The 11203-nt window shown below is 37.2% G+C and overlaps 1 protein-coding gene across 2 annotated transcripts; it reads right to left on the reverse strand.

The window, feature by feature from the left end:
• Positions 1-595: 595 nt before the first annotated feature.
• Positions 596-10345, reverse strand: PRL (prolactin). Of its 2 annotated transcripts, none has more exons than XM_087437847.1 (5): positions 10303-10345; positions 7510-7694; positions 5411-5518; positions 3230-3409; positions 596-787 (listed from the first exon to the last, which is right to left on the reverse strand). In XM_087437847.1, exons 1-5 carry the CDS (start codon positions 10328-10330, stop codon positions 596-598), a joined length of 693 nt encoding a protein of 230 aa, XP_087293973.1. In that variant the 5' UTR covers positions 10331-10345. The 2 variants fall into 2 exon arrangements, with proteins under 2 accessions (XP_087293973.1, XP_004432137.1); XM_004432080.2 differs by having other exon boundaries at positions 7510-7691; positions 10303-10330.
• Positions 10346-11203: the final 858 nt, after the last annotated feature.

The following is an 11203-nucleotide window of genomic DNA, read 5'->3' on the forward strand; positions in this document are numbered from 1 at the left end:
ATTGTTTATAAGCTACGCAGTCTGTGGTACTTTGTTATACCAGCCTGAACAGACCAAGGCAGTATCTTGACAATTTTTAGACTGTTCAGTAAACCTCATGCTATTTGGGTGTGTCACAGTTTCATACTACTTATATTGTCTGTCATAATAATACTGTGAAGTTAGCTGATAGTGCATGGCTCACTTTCATAAAAAATTCCTGAGAATTCCATCTTCTTGGTAGCATGACTAGCATGATTAATAATTATCTAATTCTTTGATTCTAATAACTTGAACCACACTAATTTACTGTGATTCTAAAGTCAGCTGTTAATTGTCTTATTTGTAATGCTAGCTTCTGCTATTTGTGACAAATTTTAATAGGAACTTCTCAATGGCAGTGACAGATTTTCTTTTGATTTTCTATTAAATGAAGATAAAAAACTTTGACAAATTGCCTTTTTAGATTTTGACATCTCTAAGGAGTCAGTTTTTATTTTTTAAGATGAGACCCATTACACCCAAGCATACATTGAAAAGCTATAAAACTAAAAGAAGCTTGCTATGGGATGGATCGTTAAGAACCATCTCTGAACTAGGTAGAATGGATGTGGGCTTAGCAGTTGCTGTCGTAGACCATTCGGCACTTCAGGAGCTTGAGATAATTGTCGATCTTATGTGAATCCCTCCGGAGGCAGTGGAGCAGGTTATAAAAAGCAAAAAGGCGACTGTCTTCATCGGCCATCTGGAGGGATGGAAGTCCCGACCAGACAGAGTAGACCTCATTTTCTTTGATTCCAGGGTGAACCTAATAACCAAAAAGATAGTGACTTATTATTAGTATTTGCTTATCTTTGTTCCTTCTGATTGTTGAATTAAGATTTGGAGAAGAGACATGAATGTAAAGCTCTCTAGACAGAGACGTGGGTAAATGAGCCAGCGTATCAGAAATCTATTATTAGTTTAAAAACCAGAAGTGGAATTCAGGTATAAATTTTCTCACATGTATATGATCACAGATGAAGTACGTTTATGCAGGTGTAGATAGATGGAGAACCAGAAAGTTGCCATTTGAATATAGTAATGAATGTGACCAAGGAACAATGGAGGAGCTAGCATCAGTTCTCTCACATTTCCTAAATTTCGTCTCAATTGTGCATTTTGTACTTTATTTCTTTTGACGGGTCACCATAACTACATTTATTTTTTTCTTGCTTTGAACCGATTCTATTCTCCATATAGTGTATGTACCAAAGACCTTAGTAACGATGAGGATTGTACTTGATGTTTTAAGGTGCAGATAACCTAGCGATGACTATGACTCGGAAGATCTGCTAAAGTAGTCAGGAGACTTTCGCAATCCGCCCAGGGTGGATAACTTCCAAATTTTTCTGGAGAATAGCTGCTTTCTTTTGAGGTCTCTGGGGTGGAGGTGCTGGGACAAGTACCTATGAGAAGGAGGGGGTGCCGGCAGCAACCCCTTAGTGGTGAGGGATGAGAGGCAGGGTGGGAGCATGACCGTGATAACAAAGGGACCCTGAGCAACACGTGCATCTTCACATTCTCTCAGCCTTGGTCTGCTGGGAATTGGTGGAGATCTGAGAGACCCAGTAACCCGCTTGGCAACCAGGGATGTCAGCTAAGTTTGGAGAACTACTGGGTATGAATGTGGCATAACTGTAGACCCTGATCTGCTAAACTATCTCCTGCAGAGTAAGAATATTTTTAAAACCTAGAATTCCTTATTGGAATTTAAAGTGTGTGTGTATGTATTTGTTGTCTTTTTTTTTTTTTTCTGAGGAAGATTGGCCCTGAGCTAACATCTGTTGCCAATCTCCTCTTTTTCTTTTTTCTCCCCAAAACCCCAGTACATAGTTGTATATCCTAGTTGTAGGTCCTTCTAGTTCTCTGTAGGACGCCACCTCAGCATGGCTTGATGAGTGGTGAGTAGGTCCGCGCCCAAGATCCAAATCGGCGAACCCCGGGCCGCCAAAAGGGAACACACGAACTTAACTGCTATGCCACCGGACCAGCCCCTATTTGTTGTCTTGCTTTATGTTTTTTATTTTTGGTGCTTGAGCCCTAAGACAAAATTTACTATGCAAGAGACAATGATATGAACAAGAATAAATAAGTAGTGGAAAAAAAAAAAAGAATAGAAAATGAAGTGTTATAGAACGAATATGGCCTCAGAAAGTAGGCCCTCAGTAATGAAGAAAATAACTTGAAAGTCTAGGTGTTTATTTCATACGTCCAAAGTTTAAAATGTGCTTTGTGTTTGTGTTAGATACATTCTTCTCCCATGAAAATGACAAAAATGACACATGATAACATGTACTTTGTACACAATAAGAGAAATATGAAATTGCTCCTGTTATTATTCCTATAATCATATATTTTTCTTTAGATGATACATTATTTCTAAGAACTTCCGAAAGCTGTTTAATTGTTACCTCACTCATGTTGAAACTGTCCCATCTTAATGGAGATATACATTGCAAATATTAACTCAATCTAAATATGACAAATTATTTGGGGGAGATTAAATGCATTGATATGAGTTTTGATTTTGGAGCCAAAGCAAAACAAAATTTAGGATGAGACAACCTTTTGTAAATTACAAAATAAAGAATATTCCAGAAAAGATACACCCCTTTGTTTTGTGACCCACTGAAATTGAGTGCTTGTGGGACATGACTGATGCCATGGCCTCGTTTTTTCAATCTCCTTCCCTCCCTGACAAATACATCCCGCAGAGGGGGTGGTTGGGGTGGGCAGCATTGGGGGGAAACACCATCCAATTTGATTTTGATTTTCTCTTTTCTCCCTTCCCATTCTCATCTTTTGGTGTGGGGAGAAAAGAGAAAGAATATGAGCCAAATTTCAATAGCAGGTGTCTGGGGATACTTCGAGGAAAAACTTTTATCCTGCAGATTCTATTCTCTAGTTTTCTTTCTCTTGAAAATATTTTAACCACCTGTCCCCAAGAACAGGCACGTCTCTGGTGGATTTGTGTGCAGTGTAGGGAAGGCTGCACCTGTCAAGTATCACAGAAGTCGTCTAAGATTCACTTATGATAGAATCTATCATGATGAATTACTAGGCTCTTGCTTTATTTAATAGCAGTCTAGAACATAGAATGCCTAAATCCTGTTCTTGCAAAGTGAGATATTTCAAAACTCATTTCTCATCACAGAGGTGACCTCTTCTATTAATGAGAGAAACAAAGAAGCGTCAAGAGGCTGCTCACCTGGCCGACTATCTTCTCCATGCCCTCTAGAAGCCGTCTGTTTTGCTCTTCAATCTCTATGGCTTTTGATAGGATGGCCTCTGGGGCTTCTTGCATACCACGCACTTCCGCGACTAGATGATACAGAGGGTCATTCCAGGAGCGCAAAACTCTGAGTACCAAGTTCAGAAGGTCTTCGTGCTAAGCAACCATATAAAACAATCACATCAAAATAAGAATGCAACGAGTTTAGTTACATGTAATGTTTGCTCAGAGAGGCTGATCTAAAATATCTCTTTGTTATTCCTATGTGTGCATAAAATTTTTTGTAGGTGGTAAAAGTTGTAAAAATATAAAATTTGAGCTATTGGTTTATGCTTTGCTAAAATTAAAAAAAAAATCTGGCTTATTTAAATAACTACTTCTTCTAATGAGATTTCTAATGTATAATGTGAAGAATTTTATTTTCCCTCTGAAATTCTACCATCCGTCCATTCAGTGAGTTCTTTTATATTTGATTGCTTTGCTTGTTCATGGAAAGAAAGCAGAGTTTTGTTGGAACTCAATATGTGACTCATGAAAGCTAGATTCCACCAGTGTCAATGACAAAGGGCCCAAATCATTTTCACCCGAAGATTCATTCATATTAATGAATCAAATTGTTCATTAATGTATTCATTTGTGATTTGTAGTTTTATTTTATGATATTAGAACAAAGAGACAAGGAAGAAGACATGGCATTCATAAATATGCTTTCCTCAATCTAGAGCAACCCCTGCCCCCAAGCTGCATTCAGAGCAGTCTATTTTGTTGACTTATGCAGGTGAATAGGGTGGCACAAGGCTGTCTTTAGTAAGAGCATCAAGGAAATTCACAATGGAGATTTTTGCCCCCTGGTTTATTACTACCAAGATCATGCATGAAACTCCAAGGGCCTGATCATCTCTGATTTAAAATGCTTGCTTTCTTGATGTCCATGAACTAGTCTAGTGGTAAGGGAAATGAGAGTAGAGAAGAATGAAATAGCCATTACAATGGAAACATGACTACGATATGAAAGTAAGGAGCTGTAAAGAGGTATAGACCATATAGTAATGGCAGTATAGTTTTGCTAGGGGCATTCATTGTAGCATAACAATTAAGAGTGAAGATTTTGAATTAGATGAAGCCCACACCCACTACTCACTACCCATGTGATTGGTGCAAATTCCATTACCTCCCCGAGCCTCCATTTCCTTATCTCAGTAAGTGTAATAACAATGCCTTAAGTTATCGAATATTTTGTGAGGATTAACTACAATAATGCACATAAAATGCTTTGTAAAGTGAATGGCAATATAGTAGCTCTCAATAAATTTTAACTCCCCCTCTTCCTTCTTCACATTCTTCCTTCATTTTATTATTATTATCATTATCATCATCATCATCATTATTATTAATGAGCTTAGTAGCAGAATGCTGGTACTATTAACAGAGTTTTAAAGAGAGAACAAACTGTATTTATGGGGAGTATATATGTGAAGATGTTTATTTTAAATCATATTAAGACTGGGTTATGGCAGGAAATAAGAAGGGAGAGATTGTAATGATAAAAAATTAGAGCTGGCGTAAAGGATTGGGGCTGGATAGGCATACTTTGTTGCCATCAGAACAGAGGCAATAGTTGCAGCCATGAGAAGCAAAACATAGTATTTTACAACCTATTTTGGGAGAGACTTATAATTAAGGAGTAAGAGGTGGCAGAGGAGTCAGTGAAGAATGAAGAAAGAAGTAAGTATCAGAGATGTAGGAGTAGAATCAGGAGAGCCTTGAAAGTCCAGAAGAGATGGCTCAAATGGTGCAGAGGTGAGTAATGTTAAATGCTGCCCAAGTAGGAGCCACTAGTAACATGTAGTAAATGTGCTTTCATACAGTATAATATATGCAATCCTGGGTCTAAGGCATTGGTTAAAAAATGTTGTCTGCATGGACCATTTGTAGATCTGTTGTTTATTTTGCTGCTACAATCTTTGCTCAGCATTTGGTTTTACTGATAAATCTTCGACTATGTAATGTAATTTCTCTTTGATTGCTTACTCATTCTCCAAGTTTCTCTGCATGTGCAATTATCATTATCTATAACAGTGCTTCTGATAATCTACAGCATGGTAATACCAGCGTGCTGCCTCAGTTGTTGTGGTGAAAAGCCTGGAAAGGACTCACATGGATCTGTTGGGCTTGCTCCTTGTCCTCAGGAGTAGAGAGGGAAGAAGTATGGCAGCTGTTGATAGCCTTGGTAATGAACCCCCGGCCCTGGGCATACCGTTTATCCTGGAAGTGATCAAGCAAATTCATTGAAGCTTGTCTGGGCATTGAATAAATGAACCCATTACCAGAATATTAACACAGTTGATAGATGTCTAACATTTTTAAAATGAGAGCCAGGTGAAAATTGAAACTAAAGAATTAAGAAAGTCATCCTTTTCTTTCTCCATTATCTTTATAAACACATTATTTTTTCATCCAACTTTTCTAAATTCCAACCTCTTCCCTTCACTGCAATTTCCTTGTTTAATTTCACCCTTCCCACAAGTTGCTATTTGGAGAGCAAAAACTAAAAATATCAAAAATATAAATACTAAATATTTTATTAAATATCATCTTTCTTTAGAATTTGAACCAAACATCATAGCGTATATGTACCCATATTTAGCCATTTAATCTCTTATTTATTGTAGGTCCCAACTGATATGCTTCCTTATTAGGCATTATAAAGTTATAAGTTTTCTTTGACTAATCTCTGAATCCACACACCTGTACCTTACCAGGTTCATCATGCAGAATACAATTTTGTTGACTGTGACAAAATGATGTCAGAAAAGCAAGGCATAAAATTTTAGGAAATATTAAGCAATGGACTGAGAATAAGATCAGAAAAAAATTAGCTACCACGTTGACAGAGAAAAACTAATCTTTAACAAAAATTGTGCAAATTTAAAGAGATTCTTAGGAAGATTTGGAAGACAAAAGATGGCCAGTCAAAAATGGAGGATGAAAGAAAAACTAGCCAGTAAGGAGGAACTATATGAATATACATTTATTATAAACATTGAGCAACATTCTTTATGGAGACCCTTTGATTCATTGAAGCTCTAATCTACTATCAACTCCTTGATTGACCTAAAAGAGTTAACATACAACTTTCAAAGCACTTTAATTAGAGAATAATTGTTTCCAATTCTAAACTAATCCTTCTGTTGTAGTTCTAAATCTATGCACTGCAAATCTTAGAACAATAATTTGTGGCATTTTTGGATTTCAGAAAAGCTATTATTATTTGTTTTCCTGGTATGGATTTAGCTTAGTTTAACTTTGTTCAATCTACCTAATTCACAGCAGTACCATTCCCATTTATTCAATATCTACAGTGTGTAAGGTGAAGGATGCCTAGGGAGACCTGTACCCTCCCAGAATTGTGAGAAAATAAATTTCTGTTGTTTAAGCTACGCAGTCTATAGTATTCTGTTATGGTAGCCCGAGCTGACTAATATAGGTGCTTAAAAATTTTGGAAATTTTTAAAAAGAAAATGAATTAAAGGAAATTTAAAAAAATTATTACAGAGCCAGCATTGAGGAACTGGTGGTTAAGGTCCGGCATGCTCCTCTTTGGTGGCCTGGGATCAATTCCCAGGTGCAGAACCACACCACTCATCTGTCGGTAGCCATGCTGTGGTGGCTGCACAAATAGAAGAACTAGAGGGACTTACAACTAGAATATACAACTATGTACTGGGCTTTGGGGAGGGAAAAAGAAGAGGAAGATTGGCAATAGATGTTAGCTCAGGGCGAATCTTTCCCAGCAAAAAGAAAAAACAAAAAAAACCAGAGGGGAAGGGGGGAGGGTGGAGGGTGAAAGGGATAATTCGGTACATGTGTGTGGTGATGGGTTGTAATTAGTATTTTGGTGGTGAACATGATGTAGTCCATGCAGAAATAGAAGTACAATGATGTACACCTGAAATTTTTGCAATGTTATAAACCAATGTTACTGCAATAAAAAAAAAAAAAAATAAATAAATAAATAAATAAATAAATAAATAATTTTTCTAGCTTTTCAAAAAAAAAAAAAAAAGAATCTTTGAGATTTCATAAAACCGTCCTTTTCTTTTTGTTTCATGTTTTTATTAGCTGATGGCTTCTTTTACGTATAAAGTGTGTTATTTGAAATTTGGCTCATGCTGCTTTCTTGTTTAAAATGTGGTATAGCCGCATCATTCACACAAAGGTTCCTTCTGGGAAGAAGCAAGGAGTGTGGTACTTACAAATTCGTTGAACATTTCTGAGGAGAGGTTATGGATGTAGTGAGACAGGATGACGGCGCGGTCAAACAGGTCTCGGAGGGACACCTGGCAGTTGACAGCCCCACTGGGGCAGATGGGCAGGGAGGCCACGCTCTTGCACAGGAGAAGGTTTGACGCCAGCAGCAGCAGGAGCAGGAGTGACCCTGCTTAAATACAGACACGAGCCACTCTGAGATGATCTATTCAGCTGAGGTTATCAACAGTCAGCCTGTCGAGGGAAGCCTTATCTCTCCCCATTGCCCTCGGCCTGATTTGGTACTGTAATAGCTGGGGTGGGGGTGGGGGGAGAATCAGCGCTTTCCACTGTGTAATGGAGTTATATAATGATATTTGCACAGATATGTAGTTTGCAGAGTAGGTTACTCCCTGCATTTTTGTATTGCTCCTAGAAGTGCTTCTGTACTTTGTAAACATTTGGAGCTCAAATTAGTTCTGAGCCAGGGTGTTTAGGTCATTCTCTTAAGATAGTTGAATGTCTTGGGAGTTTCTGCAGTTTTTCAGCAGCTGGGCTTTCTAGTTTGTAATTTTTTAACTCTGTGTTGACTAATACTTGCATTTTAGGCACTGAAATGGCAAGAACGGCGCAGTTGATCTGTTTGTTTAACGTTGGTGACTGATATGAATAAACTCATGATTAACGGATTGCTAATATTGAATCTGAAGAGAATTCTAACATAAAAATGATACTGTAGCCTAGATCTGCTAACTCATCTTAATAACCCCATGCATTTGCTTGACATTTTGCCAAAAGCTTTACAATTTTCTAAAATTGGTGTTTCACAATAATCCTGCGAGATAGACTCAGCCTTCATTATCATCATCAAATTATATTAATGAAACAGAAGGCTTGGAAAGGTTATATGATTTTCTCCAAGTCCCATTATTAGCAGGTGGAGGAGATTAGACGCCAATATTGTCCTCTGTTTACTTCGTCATGTCGCATCACACATACCTGTGGGCACCCAGTCTGCGTGTGTGTAACAGGGGACCACATCAGTAGCCGTGATGACTCGGTGCTTGCAGAGGTCATTGCCATTACTTGTGAAGAACAATACTTTGCCTTTAATTGCATCATAACAGTGGCCCTCGGAAGTTGATTTTATCCATTTTTTTCCTGCTCTATCTATAAAACACCCACTTTTAAAAATCTTCAACAAGTATCAGAGATGAGTCATCAATTTGCTGTCTCAGCAGATGGACAGATATGGACCTCTAACATAGCAATAATTTACACTTTCAAAAGGAAACAAACAATATATTAAAACTACTTTTTAGGGGCCAGCCTGGTGGGGTAGTGGTTAAGTTCGCACACTCTGCTTCGGCTGCCTGTGAAGCTTCGTTCGCAGGTTCAGATCCTGGGCACGGACCTATGCATAGTTTATCAAGCCATGCTGTGGTGGCGTCCCATATAAAGTAGAGGAAGATGGGCACTGATGTTAGCCCAGGGCTAATATTCCTCAGCAAAAAGAGGAGGATTGGCAACAGATGCTAGCTCAGGGCTAATCTTCCTGACAAAAAGAAAAAAAAAATTACTTTTTAACTTCAAACTACTCCAAAAGAATATCTGATATAAAAATGTGTTTATCAGGAAACTAAGTTTCTATGGAATCTTCAAGAAATGTAATTGTAAATATCCAAGATAAAACTAGGCAAGTGCTAAAGATTTATGTGTAAAAAAATATCTAAACCTAAAAATATCTAAAAACTTGGTTAGTATAGAATGTAACTAAACAAACTTTTAACTGCAAAATAAAAAATATTAATGTTGTGAGATGATTTATAAAACAGACTTAATTTTTCAAAAATGTGATGTTTCCAAAAAGTTTATTTTAGGTGCATTGATATAGTCATGTAATGTAGCTGAATGGATGTCTTGTCTACAGATGTGAATAAAAAGTGCTTTGCAGATAGAGAAATTGGAATATTGGTTCTAGGAAATTCATAACTGGATAAATATTCTTTAACTCTGACTACATCTATCTGTACATTTATCATCTGAAGGATTTTCACAGTCTAAGATGAGATAAAATAAATATCTTTGTTCTTCATTTCATAAAATAAATTTTATAGTTGTTACTAATTTCTTTTTCTTGCAAATGTCAACCAGGAAAGTAAAGATGATTAGTTATTACTAGCCTGTTTTTCCTTTTGAAATGTCATTTGGCTTAAACCCAATAGACAAAGTATTATAAAAGACAATCTTGCTATCATTGTCTATATTATGGCTTCAGAGTTGAAAGTTTTGTCAGGCTGACTCATCTTGGCCAAATCACATAAGAGGCCTGGGAACCAGAAGATGTTAGTTTCTGCCTTCTGGAGTTTTGATAAATGGGACCCATAGACACTTTTGGTCTTATTCCAATCCAGGGGTTCCCAGCCTTGGCATTATTGACATTTTGAACTGGATAATTCCTTGTTCTGGAGGCTGACCTGTGCATTGCAGTATGTTTAGCAGCATCTTTGACCTCTACCTACTAGATACCAGTAAGACTCCTGCCCTGAGTTAAGACAGCCAAACACATCTCCAGACATCAACCAAATGTCTCTGGAAGAAGGGGGTTTCCCGAATTTGAGAACCACTGTTCTAGTCTATTGAGCCCTTGTAGAATCGCTCTTTAGAACAATAATTAGATAGCTCTCCTATACTCTGTAAACCTGAAACCACTTGCTAAGAGAATATTAGCTAAAATTTTAAATTAATACCTCCCCAGGAGTGTGGAAAAAGCCAACAACTCAGGGAGTTGTTGCACATACCTTTCAGTGATGACCCTTTGTTGTCCATGGTGGTGATCTTTTCGAGGAGCACGCTTCACCAGAGAATATCTGGTAGTCCTACAGCTTCCTCTTTCCCAGATATTGGCTTTATAAACCTTTGGCATCCTCATGAATGTATTTAATCAGGTATTCCTTTCCGTTTTGCCAGTCACCTATTTCCGTCACTGAGATTACCACCATAATTTCAAACATCGAATGGCATTTTATTTCTTATTCATATTCAGGAAGGCACACTGACCAGAAATGAACATTTTAGAAAGGATTTTGATTAATTAGACCAAAAGGAACTGAGAGAAATAATGAAGGCGAGATCTGGAGAAATAACCAGTTTGGGTTAGAGGAACTGTAAAACTGTAGAAATCATTTACTTTAAAATTTACCTTCATTTCTCTGCAGTTTCTTGAATATTGCGTTATATTTCACTTGGGCGCCTCATGTATTATCGAAGGATATTCGTTTTTTCATTCAAATTGCTGAGTGGAGTCAAAATTTCAAAACTTACACACTAAATAGCAAGAAATATAGAATAAAGAGTGAGAAAGTAAGATTTTCAGTTTCCCATTATACTCTGGTTATATTTCCCTCATTTTTGCTTGCTTTTACACATTCCGTTTTGTCCTTTTTAAAATGACATATCTACGTGGTCCTTTGTTTTAAAATGTACATTTTCATTCATCTCTTTTGATTTTAACATATACATAAAGTTATATTATCATCCCCAATTTACAGAGTGAAAAACAGAGGCTTGCAGAGATTCAATGTCAAGTATATAGAAAAAGTAATTAGTCAAGTTAGATGCTGGGGGGGTTATTGCTTCAAGAGGCATCAGGAGAGATGTGAAGAAGGCTTGGAAATGAATCATTTCACAAACATTGTTGTG

Source organism: Ceratotherium simum, chromosome 13 (assembly GCF_057802395.1).
Source record: "Ceratotherium simum simum isolate JZ-2026a chromosome 13, ASM5780239v1, whole genome shotgun sequence".
NCBI classification, from domain to species: Eukaryota; Metazoa; Chordata; class Mammalia; order Perissodactyla; family Rhinocerotidae; genus Ceratotherium; species Ceratotherium simum.